Here is a 23,059-nt window from a genome sequence, read left to right as displayed (position 1 = left end):
AGGACAAGAAGGTTAATGATTTGTAAAATATTTCACAAATTCTGAGTAGGCTGAGTGCAAATTACACCAGATGGCCATGAGCTTGTACGTGGATGGGTCTACACAGATTTCACAGAAACATATCAGTCTGCAGCAGCTGAGACAAAGTTAGATGATTCACAGTTTGGGATTTGAAAAGAAATACACGGCTTTTAATGTTCCTGATTAATCTTGTAATCACAAGCATGGTCGATGGTTAATCAGTCCTAATTGGTGAGACGCTATTTACATGAATCCCCTTCACAGTTTGGTCAATAATAACTTTGCTTTTTCCTTCATGACCTGCTACAGCTAAAAGTCATTATTTCTTCTTTCTGCTCAGTACACAGAAAAAATTTTGATTTTCTGCTTTTACATCTGTGCTTTGATGAAATATTCAGTGTGAATTACATAAACACATGACGTATGCCTTCTTTATTATATGCTTTAATTAAATTGAGTCTAAATGAGGTGTTATGCCTTCAGTGCTGTGAAACCGGTAGGTTCTTTCCTCTCTTACCGCTCAGTAATTTCATGCCATGGAGTCACAGTACAGCTGCTTTCTGGTTTCAGTGCTTATTAGCTGTTTTGTGTTTTGTAATGCCGATTACACTCATAGTTTTTGTATCTTAAATCTTCAGAGCCCTCTACAGCCTGGTAACATGGAAACTTTAAAAACACCAGCAGAACGTTTCAGTAGTGTAGTCTAATTTGTTCTTTTCATTTAATAATAGAGTCCATATTATATCAACAGCTACATTCACCCTGGAGAGAAACTAGTGAGGGAGACCATCAGGACCAAGCTGGGTTTCCTGGGTCCAGAGGTTTGGAGAAACTTCTTCCCTTTCTTTCATCACAGCTCTCGGGTCCTTCTGTCGGGTAGTCCAGTTTACTGAAGAACACCTCAGGCTGTCAGGTTAAAACACTCGGTCGTGTTTTCGTAGCGTAAACGCTGGTCCTCCTCCCAGAGCCTACGCTCTATCTGCTATTCCCGAACAGAGATACGCAAGTTTCTCCGTGACTGCAGCTGCCAGTCAAAGCTGTTATGATGACGTTTCACCCAATTTAACATCGCCGCGGTAGGAATTAGAATCAAACTTATGGGAAAGGAGACCCCTAGGACATCAATCAGCATGATGAGAACTATTGAAAACAAAAGAAAGAACCTTTGGAAAAAAAATTATCTGAGGAGAATTAATTCATTTTAGTGTGACCCCAGTCCCATCCGCTAACATGGAGGAGGCGGGGTTTATGACCTATACTGCAGCCAGACACCAGGGGGCGATAGAGACGTTTTGGCTTCATTTTTGGGGTGCTGTGTCGTCGTCCATCTTTTATACAGTTATTGGTGTGGACGTAGCCTAACCGTGCGTTCACACCGAACGCGATAGGCGCGAGCGAAAACGCCCCAAACGCCCCTAATTTGACGCGTGCACATTCGCACCTCAACGCGTGTCCAAGAAAAATCCATCGCGCCGCAAAATTGCGTCTTTTCACGCGCGTGAACCGGAAATGTGGGAGGAATGTGGGAGGAAGTTGTGCCAGATGTGTTGTGCTGCAGATGTCCTCTGAATAAACACATTATCTTGTTAGCGGAAAGGTATTTGTACATCAGTGGGAAAATAACGGGACAGTAGGCGGGCTTGCTAGCTTTTGCGCGGCTTCATCGGGTCAGTCTGAAAATTAAAAAGAAGAATGAATGAACTTACCAGGTTGCCCAATCTCCTCACTTATGTGCCTCCAAGCTAGGTCCTTTTTATTCCTGTCTCGGTAGAAGTAGCAGCTAGCATCATATAGCTCTGGATGATTAGCCACGGCACTGATGAGCTGCTCCTCCATACTGAATGACGAATGAAGGGCTTTGGCTGGATCTGCCCCTTTGACCTAGTTACAGCCACGTCACCAGGCTCCTGATTGGTTGTCGCGGCGCGATTTGACGCCGGAGTTCAGATTTTCCAACTCGAGCGGTTAGCGCGATACGCGCGTGTGCACAAAATGCAACACAGAATCTGACACGCGTGGTTTTCTTCGCGAGTCAAACGCGCCCAATGCGCTACACTGACGCGCGTTTCAGGCATTTTGGCGTTTTGGCGACGCAAATCTGCTTCCGCATGTTCGCCGGACGCGCAATCGCGTGTCATCGCGCTCTTTCCATTGACTTTACATGTACACCTGACGCTCTGGCCGCCTCTATCGCATTTGGTGTGAACGCACGGTAAGGCTTTGTGAACTAGGGGGGTTAAGAAAGATATAGATTCATTAAAAATGTGGCTTTTAGTTATTATAATGTTAAATTATTATATTTTAATTTATAAACATTATTGTACTTTATTCAGAATTAACCTGGTGGTTAACTTTCTTTTCTAGATTTTGGGGGGTAAAATTAAGCATACCAGTGATCCACCTCCACTCTAATGTTCAAGAAATGGTTCAATCCTCTTTAGGTGGGAAAGCGTCATCCGCTTCAATATTTTCCTCTTACGTCGACGTTTGTAGGACTGAGATTTTTCTGCGGTTTTTTTTAGCTTAAAAACCAAAGAGCAAAATGGTAAGAAACCTTGTAAAAGCAAACTTTTAGTAGTCAGTTATGGGCGATATGTTTTGTTTTGTTCACGATCACTTGAATATTCGGTTTCATTAAAACGTTTTTTTTTCTACACTCAAACATTAACCACTTAAGCCCCACGCCCCCGGTATCGGGGGCAAAAAGGAGGAGATCACGTTTAATCGGTTATAACGCGGGTTGAGAAATATAAGTCCAGACATGTGTGGTATCCACAGAAACCTCAGAATCTCAGCTAAAATGTCATATAAACCATTTCTACAACCACCAAACACACCGAAAACAAGCCGCGATTAAACGAGCAGTTACGTAAATGCAGTTACGTCCGCTAAACAAACAAAACCGAACCAGAAATTCTTCAGACTTCATGTAACCGGTTAAAGATAGGCTGGTTAGCTTCCAGAGCTATCACTGACTCCACACACCAAGTTTCACCACGATCAGACCAAAATTCACTGAATTAGCCGCAAAAGAAGACCACAAAAACACACAGCGGCGCAAATGCGCTAATACAGAAATTGGCTTACTGTCCCGATTTCCTCCGTTATTTTCGCCGGTAGCCGGTAACCACGTGATTGCCGGTAGTTACCATGCCTACCTAGCTGCATCAGAGCTGTTTTCCATCAACAACCTCCATTTTAGACCCACCTACAGACACGTGACTGGACAGACGCCACATGCAATAAATTTGGACACACGTGGGTTTTGGCATTACAATGTCTGATTGGTTGAAGTGACGTGAACGTGGCATCGTTACTTTGAATCTATTGGTTAAAACGATTAAAAAGAGGTGTCAATCACGCAAATTGACCAAAAGAAACCAGAGTTACAGCCCCTTGGAGTTTAAAGGGCCAGAGGCCAATGAAGCGCTCTATGCGCACGGCAGTAAAGGGCCATTACCATGTAAATGTGTGGTTAATTCTTCCAAAATATATTTAAGAAAAAGCATGTTTAGGCCTGTTAATAAAATTTATTACTTTCTGATCTTTAATACCTAAAAAAATCAACTGGCATGGTGTCCAACTGTGTGCCAAAATTGGACATTTTTGTACAACGTCTGGACATTCATGTATTGACAGGGCTGTAGTTTTTCACTGTTTTACTTTAGAAACATAAATCTTTGCACAGATCATGTTTATATGTTGGTTACTGGATTTCTGGAACCAAATGTGAGCTGAGGCATATTTTTAAAAGGGTTATATGCTAAAAATTACAAAAAAAAATTAGGCGAGAATAAAATCTACTTACTTTTTCTGTGTTCCAGTCTCAGTAACTTTGACACAGTAATATCTGCTTTAATATTTACTCCTCTGATTAAATTTCCCAAGTGTTAGCTTTATTTTGATACCAAGATTGTAAGGACAGAGTTTGTAATTGCAGAGAAATAATCAATTTAATTTGGGCATTACATTTTCGAGCAGGAAGCTCAGCGTGAATGCATCTCCATCCACATTGGACAGGCTGGCGTCCAGATGGGTAATTCCTGCTGGGAGCTTTACTGCTTGGAACATGGCATTCAGCCAGACGGACAAATGCCCAGTGACAAGACCATCAGCGGAGGAGATGATTCCTACACTTTTTTCAGTGAGACTGGACCTGGAACCCACTGTGATTGGTAAGCGTTGTTACCATTGGCTAAATATAGCAGTGCAATATGTGAGTCAGTTTGAATAATAAAATGTCTGTTTGTTTCCTTAGATGAGGTGCGGACTGGGATGTATCGCCAGCTGTTCCACCCTGAGCAGTTGATCACTGGCAAGGAGGATGCAGCTAACAATTATGCCTGTGGACACTATACCATCGGCAAAGAGATTATTGATCTTGTTCTGGACAGGGTCCGCAAACTGGTGGGTAAATTCAGAGCCATTATCGGCAAAGTAAACTAGATAACTGTATCTCATTAACTTTGTCTTTCCCTCTCCATCCTCAGGCTGACCAGTGCACTGGTCTTCAGGGCTTCCTGGTGTTCCGCAGCTTCGGCGGTGGGACTGGCTCTGGTTTCACCTCTCTGCTAATGGAGCACCTTTCTGTCGACTACGGCAAGAAGTCAAAGCTGGAGTTTTCCATCTACCCAGCTCCCCAAGTGTCCACCGCTGTGGTTGAGCCCTACAACTCCATCCTGACCACCCACACCACCCTAGAGCACTTTGACTGTGCCTTCATGGTAGATAACGAGGCAATCTATGACATCTGCCGTAGGAACCTCGATATCAAGCGTCCTACCTACACCAACCTGAACAGGTTGATCAGCCAGATTGTGTCCTCCATCACTGCTTCGCTCCGCTTCGATGGCGCCCTCAATGTTGATCTGACAGAGTTCCAGACCAACTTGGTGCCCTACCCTCGTATTCACTTTCCCCTGGCCACCTATGCCCCCGTCATCTCTGCAGAGAAGGCTTATCACGACCAGTTAACTGTATCAGAAATCACAAACGCTTGCTTCGAGCCAGCCAATCAGATGGTGAAATGTGACCCTCGCCACGGCAAGTATATGGCCTGCTGCCTTTTGTACCGTGGTGATGTGGTGCCCAAAGATGTCAACGCTGCCATTGCTACCATCAAAACCAAGCGCACCATCCAGTTCGTGGACTGGTGCCCCACCGGTTTCAAGGTCGGCATCAACTACCAGCCACCAACTGTGGTTCCTGGTGGAGATCTGGCCAAGGTCCAGAGGGCTGTGTGTATGCTGAGTAACACCACCGCCATCGCTGAGGCCTGGGCACGACTCGACCACAAGTTTGACTTGATGTACGCCAAGCGTGCATTTGTTCACTGGTATGTGGGTGAGGGAATGGAGGAGGGCGAGTTTGCTGAGGCTAGAGAGGACATGGCAGCTCTAGAGAAGGATTATGAAGAGGTTGGAGTTGACTCTGTTGATGGAGAGGGAGATGAGGAAAGTGAGGAGTAGGTTCATTGCAATAAAATCATCAAAGTTATGCAAGTTCGCTCAGAAGCAATGTTACATTCTACCAAATCTTGTTCCAGAGGAATGTTGTATATTTTAACTTTAAATAAATGTGTTTGAAAATGTGGTGTTTTAATGCTATGTGAGTGTAACATGGAGACATGACCACTTTGTTTTGTAGTTCTTTCAATATCAGCACTTTCTTTTATTAAGGTGCTGCTGATCTTTAATAAAGAGTACATGAGCAATTTAAAGACAAGGTGTGAGTGCCTTAATTTTTTTTAAAACACTGATACTCAAACTCTAAGAACAGTTTTAAAGCTTTACACCTTAAATATTTAAGTAAGTTGTACAAACCAACTTCAAAAAATAATAATTTATAAAAAGTAATCTGAGATAGCTGATTGTAGAATGTATTAAAGGTTATGGAGTGCTATTAATGTCCATTTTATTTATAGTTGTCTTAATGCACTACAGGCCACATTGAAGTTTCTCAGTTTGACCTGCTTCTCTCTGTGCAACATAAAGCTATAGTTTTCATTTAGAAAGTAGTCATCACATGAGTTTTTGTTATATTTGCAATTAAACACAATATTACCTTGTTAGCATGGTCTTGAATCTGGTGATCCCGACCTTTACATAACCATCAAAACCACAACCACCATACAGATGGAACAGAAGCAGGAAATATGGTAAGAGATCAAGCCCCTCCATAGAGAAATACCAAGCGGCTTGCAAAAGCCACCCTAACAGAACATGAAAGGACAGCCTCTGATCACAACAGGCCCTGAGCACAAGATCTGTAGAGGAAGGAGTCAGTCACAGCTGACAGGATCCAAGCTGCATATTGCACAAGTTGCCCAAGAGACTAGGAAGTCCATAGCAGCAGGATGTGAGTCCCAAGCTGGGACAGCATGCACTTAAAAGTATACCCAAGGGGTCAACCTAGTGACAGTGCTGTATATGGATTAGAAGTCCGCTTAATGTGGTTGAGAACAACAGGGCTAAGTTCGAGGCAGGCAATCAGTTGTCGACCAACAGTGGTAGTTGGTGAGGAGTGGAAGAGTGTTGTGACAGGTGTGGCAGTCTAAGCTGAAACATCTGTAAGAAAGACCGTGTGACAGTAAACATCAGCTGAAACAGGGCTTAAAGGAACAACTGGTCGGGGCCAAAAAAGACACATTTGTAATTACTGCATTAGCAGCTGTAACACCTGGAACTGGAAGCGCGGCTCCAGCAGATTCTGGCAACATCAGAAGTCTCTGTCCAGAAGATTGCAGTCCTAGCAATAGTGAATATACTTGAAACTCCCAGAAGAATGAAGAAGCTAGCATTTTATGTATTAAGTTAGCACTTAATAAGTGTTAAGCCACAAAACAGCCCTCAATAAATGTTATATGTTACACCCTTTATCTTATTGCCTTGGCAAATCTATGTAATTAAACTGAAAGGAGCAGAAATCTAAGACCCAGCTGCTCTACCTGAGCACTCACACTGTAAACCATTGTGACTGAGCAGGATCCAGTTTATACTGTTCAGGGTGTAGCCCTAATCAAATGAGGGCTTTTATATGAGCCATAAAATGCATGTAAGTGCATTTTGGGAGTGGGAGTTGTCCCTTATGAGGGTCGTTGACCCTCTATTGATCATCTGCATAATCAAATGAGATTTACATGATACTCTCCACCAATTGGTCTTACAACTCAAGAAGCTTCTTGAATGAGAAGTGAAACATCTTCAAGAACCTCACAGAAGTCCAGTCACTTTTCTTTCCAAGCTCCTTAGATTACCATGACGTAACAACCCGTCCAATCCACACGGAAATGAACTATAGAAACTATAGAGGTCCATCAATTAAGTTGTATACAGAAGGATACATATGGATTAAAAAGCAGTAACTTATCTATCTATTGACTGTTTGTATTGGCAACATTTAGGAAATGATTGGTATATGGGGATTCTAAATATCACATTGTAGCTTGCATCCAAATATAATGTCACATTTGATCTCTGACCTCACTATTACATTTCACATCTGCCTTTCTTTTAAGTTGGCCCCAAAATGTGTTTCATATTTAAAGAGTACTTAAAGAGTATTGTCAAGAGAAAAAGAATGAGCTGCACAGTTAGTTAGAAATATACTGCAGTACTGCAGTAATATTTGTCTTTATTAATAGTTAATGATGTCCCTTTATTTACAAAGTAGTACCTATTATCCATGACATACTCCTACATGATGTTTGAGTAATCAAAGTTAACATTTGCAATGATGCCCTTATCTGATTTTTGCTGCACTACAAATCTTCTTAAAAAGAACAAAGAAAACCAAACGAATTTATACCAAACTCCATACTATTCCCTTAAAACTAAATACTGCCCGAAGTAAGCTGTCAACTCTCACAAAGTTGTGTTGGCCCTTTAACTCGTAGAGCTGATGACGCCACCCGACGTTCAACAAGCAGCACAACAAGGAAGTCTTCAGAGTCCACAGTTCAACTCTTCTAGCTTTGAGAGCAAATGTTGTCCTCGTAGAACAGGTAAGCAGAGCTAAAAGCTGTGTGAAAACATAACATTTTATTCTGTCGCCGGCATAAATAGCTTTTGCGACTAACAACAGCTTCAGTGACTGAACATGGCTGCTGTAGCCGCTAGTTTCACTTTCCAGTTAGCAAAATGACAGCGTGCTGTACATGAACTTTAGGTTAACTACGCAGTAAAAAAAAGTGCGCTGCTGTGACGCTTATTGTCAGACTAAGGAATATGTTCTGTGTAGTTAATTAAAAATAGCAGCACGGCATTTTGGTCGTTTAAAATTATGTAAAGGCCGGGCTTCCTGTAAGGTAGCTACGAGCAGTGCTATGTAGGCCATAATCACTGACATGACAGGCTCATACTCGATAGCGGCCATCGCATTTTAAACACAAAATCACCACTTTAAAGCTGTCTCTGCTCAGAACTGTCAAGCTAAACTATGAGTAATCTCTAACTATCTGTCAAAGTAATATTTATATATAATTATAATTTAAAGAAAAAGTAGCGACTACAGATTCCTTTATAACTGCAGGGTTGCCTTCTCCTGATTTCCTCGTTTCTCCTTTTCTTCCATGTTTACAGGTTTAAAAGTGACAGTTTAAAACTTTATTAACACCTTATTGCAAAACAGAAACCGTGACATGTGTCGATAATAGCTACTTCATATGCCACTTGTAATAGACAGACGTGAAACTTTATGCTCATTTGTGTACATCCCAGTACTGTACTTGTTTACCTGCATGGTGGGGCCATGTGTGCAGCTGTACTACTGCAGTAATTGTCACAGCAGTACTTTGTTATTAATATTGTTGCCGTATATAATATTGTGTAGTTGTCCTTGATATTTGATTCTTTCATTATTCTTTGATTTGTGTTAATGTCATAAAGCAGTACCATAACACAATTCCATCATTTTGGGGCATTTATGAAGACAAAGTCAATATAAAATATGAAGTCCTCACAGTTGAAAAGCTGGAACAAGCAAAGCTTTGGTATTGTTTTGACAGACAAATAAAACATGATTCTCTATTTTTGTTTAGGATGCCTGGTGAAAGAGTGGAGGAGAGGACGTTGGAGGTGTCCGAGGTGCCTGAAGGAGTGGATGAGGAGCTTTTGTCTTTGTATTTTGAGAACAAGCGGCGTTCTGGTGGAGGTCCACTTGTATCTGTGGTGAAGAATGGCGACCGCGCCATAGTCGTGTTTGAAGATGCAGCAGGCAAGTCACTGTGAACAGACAGTCATTTGTTTCTCGTCTTTTTTCCAAATTTCTTACATAAAGGATTTTTTCACCTATAGTCCCGTTAAAAAGGACCAAACTTAGTCCAAAGTGGGCTAAGAGAAAAGGGACTTTTCATTCATATTTTGAGTGATTTGAAAAGTTTTATTTCTGAGCTTTCAGACTTTTACTGCTTATAGATTAGATTAATGCTTTAGATTAATTAGGTGTGGTTAATCACACTAATTCATGATTTTAAAAGACAGGCAATTACTTTTTCACAAAGGATCAGGTAGGTTTAGATAACTTTTCTGAATTAATCAATGAAATCATCATTTAAAAACTGTGTTTTGTACTTTCTCAGTTTATCTTTATCTAATATTAAAATTTGTTTAATCATCTGAAACATGAAAGTGACAAATATGCAAAACACTAGGAAATGAAACACATTTTCACACCACTGTATATTCAGAACTAATTAAACAGCAGAGGAAATAAGTAGTAGATTAAGCTATACTGAACATAATGAGTTAATACAGTTCTGCTTTATAATCATTAGTACCAGTTGGATACAAAATAGTTCATAATGAGCTCCATATCAACAGCAAAATCCTGCTACTGCAAATGCGTTAGTAGTGATACAATCCCAATTCCAAAACAGTGGAGGTGAATGAATGCAGCGATCTGCAAATCTGATCATATTTTATTCACAGCAGAACACAGAAGGCATATCAAATGTTTGAACTGAGAAAATTTACTTTTTTAAAGAAAATTATAGTCATAATTAATCAAGGGAGTTCTGAAATAAAGGGACCACAGCAACACATCTCAAAAAAGCCAGGACGTGTTACAGTGTAGCATTTCCTCTTCTTTTAAAAAAGTTGGAAGTTGGGAGTAACAAAAGGGTGGAAAAGTAAGTGGAACTGAAAAGAAAAGACTGTAAGAACATTTTGGACTTAATTAGGTTTATTTGCAGTGACATGATTGGATTTCAAAAGAGAGGCAGTTTCTCAGAAGCAACGATATGCAGAGGTTCACCAGTCTGCAAAAAACTGCTTCTACAAATTGTGGTTTAATTGTAATCCACAGTTTGTAAAATTGCAATATCTAATCACCTTACTCACATAATATCATTAAAAGAAGGCCATCCAAGATTGATTTTCTCACATATTTCAGAAAAATCAATCTTGGATGTCTGTGATCTTCAGGCCCTCATTCAGCACTGCATTAAAAACAGGCATGAGTCTGTCATGGGAATCCCCCCCTGGTCTCTTTCAGGGATTCCAGAAGTCACCATCTTCTCGTCGCCAAAGGTCATGTAAAATCGACTGAGAGAAAACTGTCCTGTGGTCAGATGAATCACGTTTGGAAATACATTTTAGAAAACACGGATGCTTCCTCCAGAGAGAGACCATCAGAATCTTTATCTGTGCCCCGTTAAAAGGCTGCGTCTCTGATGGTGTGGGGATGCATCATACCTATAGGTTTGCAGCTGAAAGTTATGTAGAGATTTCACATCTATTATTTTATTTAGATTATTTCTTTTTCAGGGAAGGCCTTTTTAATTTCACTAAGATAACAACAATATGGCTTTGTGCTGAACTGGCCTGCCTGCTGTCCTGACCTTTCACCTTCTTAAAGCATTTGGAGCATCATGAAACAAAACAACTGTGACATAGCTGTTAGCTGCTAAAATCCTATATCAGATAAGAGTGGGAGAACAATCCTCTCCCCAAAGTCCAATTGCTGAGGCATGTTGCCGACATCAAATTCAAAATCAGGCGATATTTTTCTTTAAATTGTACATTTTCTGTGTGTGACCAACACAGAGCTGAGCCGATTATTTGTATTAATTAACGACAGATATTTCTTTTCACTCAATTCAAAACTTCACCCTGGACCTCAAACAGGCTCGAGCTGTCCACGTATCACTGTGCTGGCCGATGGCTTTCCTCTGCAGTGCCATTTTTAGGGTTGGCACAGTACACAGCATATCGTCCAGAGCATGTATTCACAGACTTGAGCTGCTGCCTTAGCCTAGAAATATCCTATCATGGAGTGAAAGCTTAGAAGTGATTTAGATTGTGTGGTCACTCTTCCTTATAAAAAATTGGTACAGATCCGTCTCAGCACTGCTGCACTACGGCCTTTTTCCCTTTGTTAAATGTCCGAGTACTGTGATGATCGCTTGGGTAGAAATGTGAGTGAATCTCTAATCAGATCGACCACAAATATTATCCCCGTTTCATTAACTCACTATTATTAGGCGCTATATTTCTTTGCCCTATTTGTGGTCTAATTTTTCTAAGTACCAATAAACTTAGATAATATATCGGTGTAGAAACAACTTAAGCATGCAGTGCAGCACCACTGTCAACACTTAAATAGTCTCCCAGAGTTAGGATAGAGAGAATCATCTTGATGCTGTGTAAGACAAAATGTCATCCTGCAAATTTGTTGAAGACTCGGTTAAAAAACGCTGGCCTGTATAATGACCTGTGATAACCTGACTGTTTAAAAACTTGTAAACATAGTAAGAAGCACTTGAGTAGAACCAAAACCTTGTTGTGTTCAAAAGAACATTTTAATCAAGACAACAGATATAGACGGTGCCAAATATTTACTGTATACTAATTCTTTTCTTTCCGCTCCACTCATTTTTTAGCTGCAGCCCGAGTGCTGTCTAAAGGGCACCACGTTCTGCATAATGCTGAGCTGAGTGTGAGAAAGCCTGCCTCAAAGGACCCGCGCAAACTCCTGCTGCGGGGGATCAACCCCAACACCGACACAGAGATGATAGAGCTCTACGTGGAGAACACAATGGGACAGGAAGACTACAACCTGTATCCCTCACCGGGGAGAGATTTGATCCTCATTCAATTCCACGAACTGCTCACAACAGGTCGACTGAATGCGTATCTTTAATTTTTCTTAAAAACAAAGAGTTGATTTAGACCTTCGTGGTCTCCAGATAGTGAATCTTAATGACTTTGGTCCATGGATTCTTCCTGTTTTTGTAGTAGCAGGCCGCTTGTGCAATAATTCAAATTCTACTTGATGGATTGGTGCAGTGTAGTGGTCCTGACTGAAATATGTTGTTCATATTACAGATTTCCAAACACTTAACACACAAATCTCTAAGAGGACACTTGATGGGGCTCAAGTAACCGTGGAACAGGTTGAACAACCCGACTCTATCTTAGTGGAGAATTTGCACCCTGGAACCACTCCGGACCATGTCACTTTGTACTTTGAGAGCAGTCGCGGCGGGAAGCAGGACGTGAAGGAGGTCATCGTGCTGTCAGAGAGTACAGCAAAGGTGTCCTTCTGTAACTATGAATGTAAGTTTTACACACTGTAACCTTTAAAACTTGTGTGCTTTGTTTTCTTGTTTTCTGAAAATGTTTGTTTTTCCTTGAACAGCTGTGGATGCTGTCCTGGCTCTCACACACAAACTTGAGGGTGCTGAGCTCTCAGTGAAGCCCTACTTTGATTTTCTTGTACCTGTAGAAAGTAAAACATCGCAAGAAGTTGAGACAAGCCAAGACACAACTGAGAACTCTGAGGAGGTGAATGATATTGAGATGCAGACGAGTCCTCCCACGGCAGCCAGTTCCAGCAATCACCCCCCGAGTGAAATGGTTTTGGAGCCCGTTGCTGCTCCACCTCCTCTACCAACAAAGGTAGAGGAGGTGAAAGAAGAGGAGGCAGAGGAAGTCATGGAGGATCAAAGTGATGATTCAGATACAATAACATGTCATATTGCTCTCACAGACCCAGGGAAACATGCTTTGTTTCAGCATAGTACCATTCAAAAGGACATCAAGAACACGAACCCGACTGTTATTATCCAAACTAAAGACGATGGTGTTTACATTGAAGGACCTGATAGAGCACAGGCAGAGCAGGTTAAACAAACCATCATGGACTTTCTCTGTAACATCGCAGAGGCTCATTTCACCCTTGAGCTGGAAAAGGCTCAATTTCTTGCCAGAAAAGATGTAAAGGAACGGCTTCTACAAGCCATGACACAAAGTGGCTCCTCTACTCTATACACCGTATCAGACTCTAATATTACCGTAACGTCTCTAACCCAGGACTCGGCTAAAAAGGCGTGCAGCTTTTTAAAATCCCAAGTGTGTTACTTCAGCATGCCGGTGGACCAGGAAAATGAGTGCATGCTGTATTGCAGAGAGTGGTCAGAGTTCCTGCAGACTCTGAGTTTCTGCTCTGTAAAGGTGTCAGAACGAGGAGGGAATATTGATGTTTGGACTCTGACGGGGATGGAGAATGAGAAGCAGGCCGCCATCATGCAGTTTCTGACTACACCCATTGAAAGGGAGACGGTCATCTCTATGGAGCCGGGCATGCTGAAGTACATTCAGATCCACTGTCATCAGCTCTTGGCTGACATGGACCAAGTGTCTATTTTTCCACTAGAGGCCGAGGATAATTGTGGCTTAAAGGTGTGTATCAGAATCGCATGTAAAAGGCTTCATGACTGTAGCGGTGTAAACATTAATAAATTCAGAGTGTTTTTAAATTATATTTTTACGTGTGTGTGGATGTACCTGACAGATCCACGGCCACGTTGTTGCTTGCCAAATGGCAGAGGAGGTGCTGCAAGGTGTAGTTTCTTCAATCTGCACTAGAACCATCACAGTAAACACTCCAGGAGTGGCCCGGTTTTTAGGTGAAAAGGAGTGTCAGAGCATTCTGAATGAGATGGAGGCAAAGTTTTGTGTCCACATCAGCCCCAAATATGTGCCCTGGAAGCCCCTGCCACACCAGGTAATGATGGAAGAAATCAAGCTTGTTTCTGTAATCTTATGTGTTTTTCTGTGCTTTTAAAGTAAACTGCTTCCTCTTATCTTGACAGATTTGTAGGTGGTTGTTTCTGATTTTTATACCTCAAGGCTTGACTTTATTTTTAGTAGTAGTAGTCGTTTCCCACATTGCTGGAAATATATTCTAGTTATGCAAAAATATACAGAATAGGACAACACTGAATAGGTAGTGTATAAGACTAAGTCAACCACTAAACATGAAATCCAAATGACAGAAAATGTAACCAATACGAGGTGAGCAGAGATCTATAAAATAATGAAACAGAATAAGAGTAAATCAACAAAAGATTTAAAATATAAGACGTCTGCAAATAGAAATGATTAATTAATAAAAGGGCAATAAGAAAATGTTGACAGTGGATGCATAATCTGTTTTTGCAGCTGAGCCATGGAGGGCTTACAATACAAATAAAATCTGTTCAGTGTTTTGCTGGCAGGATGTTCAGTTTTACCAGACCAGAAGTGATGTGTTGTCGTTCTTTACAGCTTTTAAAAAAGGCTGAAAATATGCAGCCCTATATCCTGTGAGTTACAATAGTCCAGCTGAGAATGATAAATAGATGTAAGCAGATTTAAATCCAGTAAATCTTTGGGAGATAAAAAAAAATTAATGATAGCTCTTGGCTGGTAAAAGCTGCCCTTCACAACAGATCAACCCATAGAATTTGAAGATATATTTAAGATTGTTTAACGCTTGCTCTGGAATTTTTAACTAAAATGTCCAGATATACAAAACTACTCATATAGTGTGTTGTCTTACTAAGGATGTCTTTTGAAGTTGTAATTCATTTAAAATTAAGTTGGAACTAAATCATGCAAATGTTTTATTTATTCCAGGACATCTTTGAAGCTGCGTGGCAGATGATGTTTCACAAAAACTTCCCGAAAATGTCTGCGCAGGAGTTGAAGTCAGATTCAATGCAAATTGATGCTTCAAATGGAGGTAGCATCTTTGGTTTCTTTGCAGGTATCTGTCAGTTCTATGCAGCTTAAATTGTGCATTTAACTCTTTGCAGGTCTTTTAGAGGAGGCGAAGAAAATCGTCTCGGCTATTGATGAGAGAGTGGTGCACAGTGTGCCCACTTCAGACCAGCAGGAAAACATGGATAACGTAGACCTGTACACGGCGTCAGATGACCCAAGCAGCCTGATGGACCAGGACTCCGATGTGACAGCTGTTGACTCAGATCAGAACACTGCAAGCGGCTTATTCTTCAATAATGGAGCTCTGGGCCATTCTAGCAATCTGGAGGAAGAGGCCCAGCTGTCTTTAGCTATCCAGTACTCCATGGAGTCGAGCCACTGGACCCCGGAGGACGAAGAGGAGCAGCTGCAGAAAGCCTTGGAGTTGTCCAGGAATATGAGCCAAAAAGAAAGCTCTTCTAATGGGGCTGATAAGACACCCCAGGTGCACCAGCCAAAGAAGGCTAATATCAATATTCCCCTGAAAGATGCAATCGAAGCAGCCAACGCCATCCAGTTATTTGTGTTTGCAGGCTATAACTGTGACTTGATTCGGGTGGACATAGCCTTTGGTAAGAAGGTGAGCCAGAGACAGGTTGAGGAGAAAATAGAGCACAGGAACTTGAGGAATATGTCAGAGTACTACCAGACATGTCTGGACGTTATCAAGAGGAAACATGCAGTTGAGATCCAGATTCAAGGGACCATAATCACCGTATCTGGTTTCAAAGACTTTGTGATGGGAGCTGTGTGTGATGTTAAGCTGCTTCTGGAGAAAATCTCCAATTCTGTACCAGAACGGGAAATCCTGAATACTGTGCAGTGGTTGCGGCACGACCCGGTCTCCTCCGTCACTGCTCCTTATTCTCCCGAAGCCACAGTGCTCATTGAGAATGCCTTTAGAAAGAAGCTGAAGAAGGTTGACATCTTGCTAGACAATCAGCCGCACACAATCAACTTTGAGAAGATGCAAGAACACAACATCGCTTCGGGGAAATCAGCGCAGATCTCCAGGAAGTTGCTCAAATTAGACGATTTAGGTTACAGTGAACCAGGTAAAGTGGGATTTATTAAGCCTTTTGTGGAATGATGCTGCGTGTGGGGCCGTGAAAGAGACAAAATCCAGAAAATGATTAGCACACAAGTCAAAAATGTCATCAGCTATCTTATGCTATATCACACATCAGGCCATATGATTTTTCATATAACTTCATTAAAGGTGCTGCAGTATCACAAATATTGTGTGAGGTCAGGTTCAGTGACTCCAATTAGCTGAGGTTAAGCCCAGCAAACAGCTATTGGCCACAGAGACCTGTGTCAGCACACCAATAATTGAAGCTTTAACAGTATCCAAATGGACAGTTGTTATAAAAGGAGGGATTAGCTATAGAGACAGAACTTTTTAACACAGGAGTTTTAGAGATTTATCTGCTTTTGCAGCCAGACTCATTTTTAGCCATTAGAGGAATGTTGGCTTCGGTTTTTAGCCCTTGAAGTTGTCTGTGAGGAATATTAGGTGTATTTGTAGTTAACTCTGTGTGTTTTCAGATTAGCACACAGAGGTATTAGCATTGTGTACCTGCATGCACCATTCTTAAAGCCAGAAATAAACTATTAAAATATAAAACAAAGTAAAGTATGTAATAAAGAAAGACGTTTTCATATCAACAGCTGAGTGGGGAGACTTAGGGAAATGTGTATAATTGCAGGGCTCGCAAAATCGCTAGCCCGACGTCCCGGGGCTAGCGATTTTTCCAGTCGGGCTACCAGAATCTATCCCTGCCCTGTCCGTCGGGCTATCATAGGAAGGAAAAATATATGTCAATGCTTTTGCATTCCTTCGGAAATGTAGCTGGGTAAATATGTCATTGGCATCGGTGAACCACTGTCAATATGTGACTAGGGCTGCTCAATTAATCGAATTTTAATCTAAATTACGATCTGGGCTTTCAACGATCATTAAAAATGACTGAGCCGATTATTAGCACCTCCCTCGTGCTTTACTCTCGCGCTGCTCCGTGTGGCAAATCGAGCGCACCTCTTTGCGTTTCGAACACGCGGCACAACAATTAAGAGCTAACAGAGGGAAGCTCGGAAAGCTAAGCAGAAGTTATTTGGAGAGGAGAGTGACTGCCGTTGGTTGAAAAGAGAGGTAAAAAAAACCCTTCAGTGTTGTGGAAACATTATGGGTTCGCGGAGTCAGACGTGGATCAAGTAGACATAGTGTGTAAACTTTGGTGTCATAGCTGCACCACAGAGCGACATGGCAAAGTTCACTAAACATAGATGTTTACATTTTATTTTTTATATTGCAAACATTTGCACTGTTATCAGTATTTGCACACTATTTTATACTATTTTTTGACAATCTTTAAAGCCATTATTCAATACATTGTTATTGTTAAATAAATATCATCAAATAATCGAGATCTCAATTTCAGTGAAAATAATCGTGATTATCATTTTTGCCATAATCGAGCAGCCCTATATGTGACATATTGAAATCGCATTTGAATTTGCGCTTGTTTTTTGCTTTCACTTTGCAATCGCGCGAACTGTGTATAGAGAGCGACAGTACTGATTGGTGAGTGACGATAATTTGCGCACCAATTCCTCTGACATCGTCTTATCAATCGTTAGTTTACTATGCAAACATGACAAGTGAAATCTCCCGCAGGAAGCTTAAACATGTGAGAGGTTGATCACGCAGAGAATCGCTGAGCGTTATGTGAGTGCGTGTGTAAAGGCAGCAGGATATATATTTTAGTTCTGCTGAGCCAAATAAGACCGGTCAGGGTGAAGAAGTGACAGCCAAAGAAAAGCTTACCACAAAACGGAAAAGTTAAGACAAATCAGCCTATAAGGCAAAAAGAAAGTGCAGCTTTATGGTTTCATGGACAAAAGAATTTCTGTGGCTGGAATATGACAAGCTAAATAACCAGGGGTGCACATAAGTGGTCCGCAGGTGCGCATTCGCTGTCAAAATAAAATACGAGCACAGGATAAGAAGTTGCAACGCGTGTTTGCGTCCATAAGATTTTCTGGAGGAGGACAGACATTTGTTTAGAACTATTAAAGATGTCGAAGAAGCTCCTTTAAGCAATTACTTTGGTGTTCCTCCACCTCCAAAGAAATGTCAGATGGAGTCCGAATCACAAAAGAAGCGCGTATTCTAGGAAAAGTGGTTGCAGGAGGTGAGCTGGCTTTAAACAAATGATGAATGCACAGAGATTTGGTGCAGAATGTGCCATGAAAATCCCACTCTAGCGGACAAAAACAGTGCCTTTTATATGGACGCAAACGCGTTGCAACTTCTTATCTGGTGCGCGTCTTTTATTTTGACAGCGAATGCGCACATGCGGACCACTTATGTGCACCCGTGTAAATAACATAATGTTCTGTCGGGTGTGTTGTTGGTTTCCCTCGATTTCTGAGTCGACAAGTGCCTTTGTTACTGGGACCAGTAATTTTAAGAAAGGCCCCCATTAGAACCCATGAGAAATGCAAGAAATGGATTATTGCTCAGTCTGCAAATAACATACTAAAAATCAACCTGAAAAATCTGTTTAGAACAGCCTACTATGTTGCAAAGAGTGAACTACCACTGGCAAAATTTAGCAGTCTTTGCAAACTTCAAAAAGCAAATGGCCTAGATCTTGGTTCCACTTGCCTCTTACCTGTGATTTCAGTGGAAATTTCAAATTCAGGATCTGACACAGACTGATTCCTGTTCTACAGTTCTTACAAGTTCATAGAAATTTCTGTTCAATTACAACCAAGTATTTGAGTTGATGATTGTAATTTTTATACAATGTTGTAATTTGTGTTTCAGCAATTTTTTGATTAATGTTTTGTTTCCGTTACAATATTATACATTAAAGTATAATATTGTAACGGAAACAAAACAGGAAACAAAACATAAAAAAAATTGCTCCCTTTTTTTATTCGGGCTACTTAAATTTATTTTGGGCTACCAAAAACTGAAGAGTCCCTGCCCGAAGGGCTACCAGGGATTTTGAAATTTTGCGAGCCCTGAATTGTAACTACTTATTACGTCCACCAAGGTAAACAGCATAGCTCGAAAACTTCAGAATGAATTCGGATAAAACTTTGTATGGGTGTAGAGTGGGGTCATGTTAGCAATCTGTTAAAATTAGGCTTATATCCACCAAGGTCTTCAAGGTCAACTTCATGATTTATTAGTCAGAAATAGACTAAAAGCCTTAAAACGTAGAAGTTCTTATTCTTATAAATGTGGTGTGTATTTTCAACATTGTCACTAGATTAATCAGAAGGTCAAAATGATAATAATGCTGTATAGAGCTATTTAAAACTATGGTTCTTATTGCTGCTGTTCATATTGACAGCATATGGGCACGTAGGGAATGATATATGGGGATTCTAAATATCACATTACTTTGGACCTCTGACCTTATCTTCAAAGTCAAGAAAGCTCAAACATTCAAAAAACAATCTCTTTACCTTTAAAGCTCTGCTTGAAATTGTACTGTCTTTGTTTGTGGTACAATTTAAAAAAGAACAAAGAAAACAATAAATATATACAAAATAAACTGATCCCTTCAAAGTAAAATACCGCCAAAGAGAGCGAGCTGCCTTGGTGGAGGCTTGCACTTCTTGTCATTGATGTATGTTAGTTAGTTTTTCCACTTGCATCAGTTTTGCAGCTCCCTGTTTATTTTATTAAATAATACCGGCCATTTAAAAAACTGAAATAATGCTTACTAAATCATTTGTTTAACAGAAGATGACTACTCCGTGCTATCAAACTTCCCTGAAGCAACCAAAGTGGACGAGGAATCTGATGAATTCCAGAACGTGGTGAAGCAATTCTACGAGACCATTCAGGAATACCACAGCAAAATCCGAATCATACAGGTGAAACGATGAGCTCTGTCTTTTTTGCAGCAGCTGACTGTGGCTTTAGTGATGACTACAATCATTTTTGTTTTGTTTGCAGGTTGAGAAGCTCATGAACAAGCTGTTGTACAATCAGTACAAGCTTAAGAAGGCCAGCGTATTGCAGCGCGCCACCTACCCGCAGATCGAGCGCACCCTGTACCACGGCACGAGCGAGAGCAGCGTCAAGGAGATATGCGTCCATGGCTTCAACAGAAGCTTCTGTGGAAAGAATGGTACGCTGGCTTTCTTTGTCTTGTTTACATCAGGTTTTGTGACATCTTCTGATGTTCTTGTTTCTCCACGCAGCCACCGTCTACGGTCAGGGGGTCTATTTTGCTGTGAACTCGGCTCTATCTGTCCAGGATCAGTATTCCCCCCCAAACGCGGATGGATACAAGTTTATTTTTGTGTCCAAAGTTCTAACGGGAGACTACACCAAAGGCTGCCATTCGATGAAGACGGCCCCGCTGAAGGAGACAGGAGATATCCCCCTCAGATACGACAGCGTGACTGATAACATTACCAAGCCGTCGATGTTTGTCATTTTCAACGACACACAAGCTTTTCCAGAATATCTCATCACATGCCAGAGAATCCACCGCTGAGGAGAATGGATTAGACGCCGGCGATGAAATTTAGAGAGAGCAGACTGCTGATGCTTTAATGTTTCTGCCTTCAGTTTGAAAAAGCAATTTTGGTTTATAAAGGGCTAAGGTGTAATCATTTGATCAGCCGTGATCAAACCCATGAAGTGCTTCTCTGTTGATCGTTTCCCCTCTTTGATTTCCTCACTATGTTGTAATGTTATTAAAAAGAATCAAGCGACTGAACCCAACAAGCCAGTTTTCATTCAGTAACCTTAAACATGCCCTTTCAGCACATTTACAGCTCATTGTGCCGCGGCTTTACATAGACAGCACTTATTGTGTGACATTTCACTTGTAATAGTCAATTTGGTTCTCACTGGCATCAATCCCACACTCCAGTTAATATTAGCCTGGCTTTTCCTCTGTTAATGTCATTGTATTCCTATAAGTGGAAGACAAGTTTTTGATTAGTGGCCTGCTGACAGTACTACATGCACCCCTGTCTGCCTGCTTCTATCAGTATGAGGTTATTGTGAATGAGCCACATGTGATAGTACAAGAATATGACCCCTATTTAGTTTTATGTTTGGGTTAAGTTATTTGAGTTTCTCCCTAAAGTTTTTTTTCTTTCTTTTGGCTATGCAAGAATAAAACTTAAGTGTAGTTAAAATGAGAGCAAAAAAAAGAAAGGTAGAGGTGTGTGGTCCACTGCTCTACAGCTGGATGCCAGTGATCTTCACATACAGGTGGGCTTGGGTTGAAAACACTTATTCTTTGTCAAATTAAAGATAATTCTGTCTTGTTTTGAGTCTCGTGATCTATGTTCTGTCTTAAAAATGTAAAGCCTTATATCCATCACAGCTGTTGCACACGTCACGGACTGTGTGCTGTTGTTTTTCTGAACCAAAAGTATGTGTGTTGCACAACGTGATAGTTCTTGATTGTCTTCTCTCTAGTTCTGCTGATCCTTGTTTAATGAAGTGAGCACAGACAGCCTGATTTTAATTACAGTGCCTTCATTTTTCCAAGTGCTCTCATCACAAGTCCATCCATTCATCCATTCTCTTCTGCTTATCCTTATCTGATCACAAGTCTTGGATTTTAATTAAGTCCTGGAAAGTTTTGGCCCTGGGTTTTTGCTGTGTTTAATTTAGATAGCCTTACAGTTACTACAAAAGTCTTTTGTTTTTAGCATCATGTTTGTTGTATTTAATGAAGAATATTTAGTTTTAAGAGAACTCCACTTCATTTATACAAAAAATAAAACTTTAAATGAGAAAGCGTTTGATGGTCGTTTTACCCTATTTGTAGATCTTAGACCACTATTGACCTATAACAAACAGATCTGTAGTATCTACACACATGTTGTCCAGAATGTGCTGATCTTATAACTTTACATGACACATGATGAATGAAAAAGATGCTAAATGTATTTTGGAGATGGTTGTCGTAGCACACCTCATGCTGTAACAGCACACCTGAGGAGAAAGTTGTGTGGAGTCCAGCGATATTTAAAAAAAAATGTTGCTTACTGTTTAAAGTATAATCCAAATCATTGAATTTAGGTCTTCCATGGCCACAGGTGTATAAAATCAAGCACCTAGACATGCACACTGCTTTGATTTGTGAAGGAATGGGTCCGTTTCAGGAGCTCAGTGAATACCAGCATGGTACCGTGATAGGATGCCACCTGTGCAACCAGTCCAGTCGTGAAATTTTCTCACTACTAAATATTCCATGGTCAGCTTTTAGTGGTATTAAAACAAAGTGGAAGCGATTGGGAACAACAGTAGTTCAGCCTAAACTCAACAACTCATAAACCCCGTGAAAAGCCTTCCCAGAAGACTTGAAGCTCTTATAGCTGCAAATTGTGGGCAGACCGATCATATTAAACTCTATGGATTAAGGGATACCACTCAAGTTCATGTGTTTGTAAAGGTAGACGAGCGAATACTTGTGGTAATATTTCTTTACATTTATTTATGTTTCCTTATACATTTTCTTGTTAAGGTGAGAGCAGCACACAATATCAACGAATCCTCATTATGTGATGTACCTGTAACACATGTGGGATCTACACACTCATCCACAAAACCTATTTTAAAAAATGACTCGCTTGGCGCACTCTGCTGGGATAAACCTGGCTTTAATAAGTAAGAAATGTTTTTGAAGCTGTCTTTCACTGACAAGTGTGCACAAATGCTGTACACAAAATTGAGTAAGATAAGAAAATTAAATGCCATTAAAATGTAATTTAAAAAAAATCAAATACAGAACACATTACAATCAGTAAAAAAAATCAACAAAAAGCCTGATTAAACAAAAAAGATTTTAGCTACTTTTAAAGAGTCCACAGAGTCAGCTAAATAAATGCAATTGTAGTGGGACACTGTTACAAATCCTTGGCGCCACAGACTGATAAGCTCTGCCCCCTTTACTCTTCATGTTTTTTAAGATCTTTACACACACAAAGTAACTCTGAGACAGCAGCTGCTATCAAAATGCTAA

The 23,059-nt window shown here is 40.7% G+C and overlaps 1 protein-coding gene and 1 pseudogene across 1 annotated transcript; both read left to right on the top strand.

Moving 5' to 3' along the window:
- Window positions 1–4,038: 4,038 nt before the first annotated feature.
- Window positions 4,039–5,561, top strand: LOC135933238 (tubulin alpha chain-like; annotated as a pseudogene).
- Window positions 5,562–7,913: 2,352 nt separating this feature from the next.
- Window positions 7,914–21,798, top strand: parp10 (poly(ADP-ribose) polymerase family member 10). The gene is made up of 11 exons (XM_065471278.1): window positions 7,914–8,023; window positions 9,059–9,234; window positions 11,900–12,136; window positions 12,345–12,575; window positions 12,658–13,700; window positions 13,813–14,025; window positions 14,919–15,024; window positions 15,098–16,099; window positions 19,807–19,940; window positions 20,023–20,197; window positions 20,271–21,798. The coding sequence occupies exons 2-11, from the start codon at window positions 9,060–9,062 to the stop codon at window positions 20,567–20,569; spliced, it is 3,615 nt and encodes a 1,204-aa protein (XP_065327350.1). The 5' UTR covers window positions 7,914–8,023; window position 9,059; the 3' UTR covers window positions 20,570–21,798.
- Window positions 21,799–23,059: the final 1,261 nt, after the last annotated feature.

Source organism: Pelmatolapia mariae, linkage group LG22 (genome assembly GCF_036321145.2).
Source record: "Pelmatolapia mariae isolate MD_Pm_ZW linkage group LG22, Pm_UMD_F_2, whole genome shotgun sequence".
NCBI classification, from domain to species: domain Eukaryota; kingdom Metazoa; phylum Chordata; class Actinopteri; order Cichliformes; family Cichlidae; genus Pelmatolapia; species Pelmatolapia mariae.
The sequence above is the reverse complement of the archived record's forward strand: the minus strand, read 5'-3'. Positions and strand labels throughout refer to the sequence as shown.

Excerpts from the sequence above, each read along its gene's own strand:
- parp10 (XM_065471278.1), top strand. The coding sequence starts at position 9,060 with ATGCCTGGTGAAAGAGTGGAGGAGAGGACGTTGGAGGTGTCCGAGGTG. Across the intron at positions 9,235-11,899 it reads CGTGTTTGAAGATGCAGCAG|CTGCAGCCCGAGTGCTGTCT; the intron begins GCAAGTCACTGT and ends CTCATTTTTTAG. Across the intron at positions 12,137-12,344 it reads CCACGAACTGCTCACAACAG|ATTTCCAAACACTTAACACA; the intron begins GTCGACTGAATG and ends TTCATATTACAG.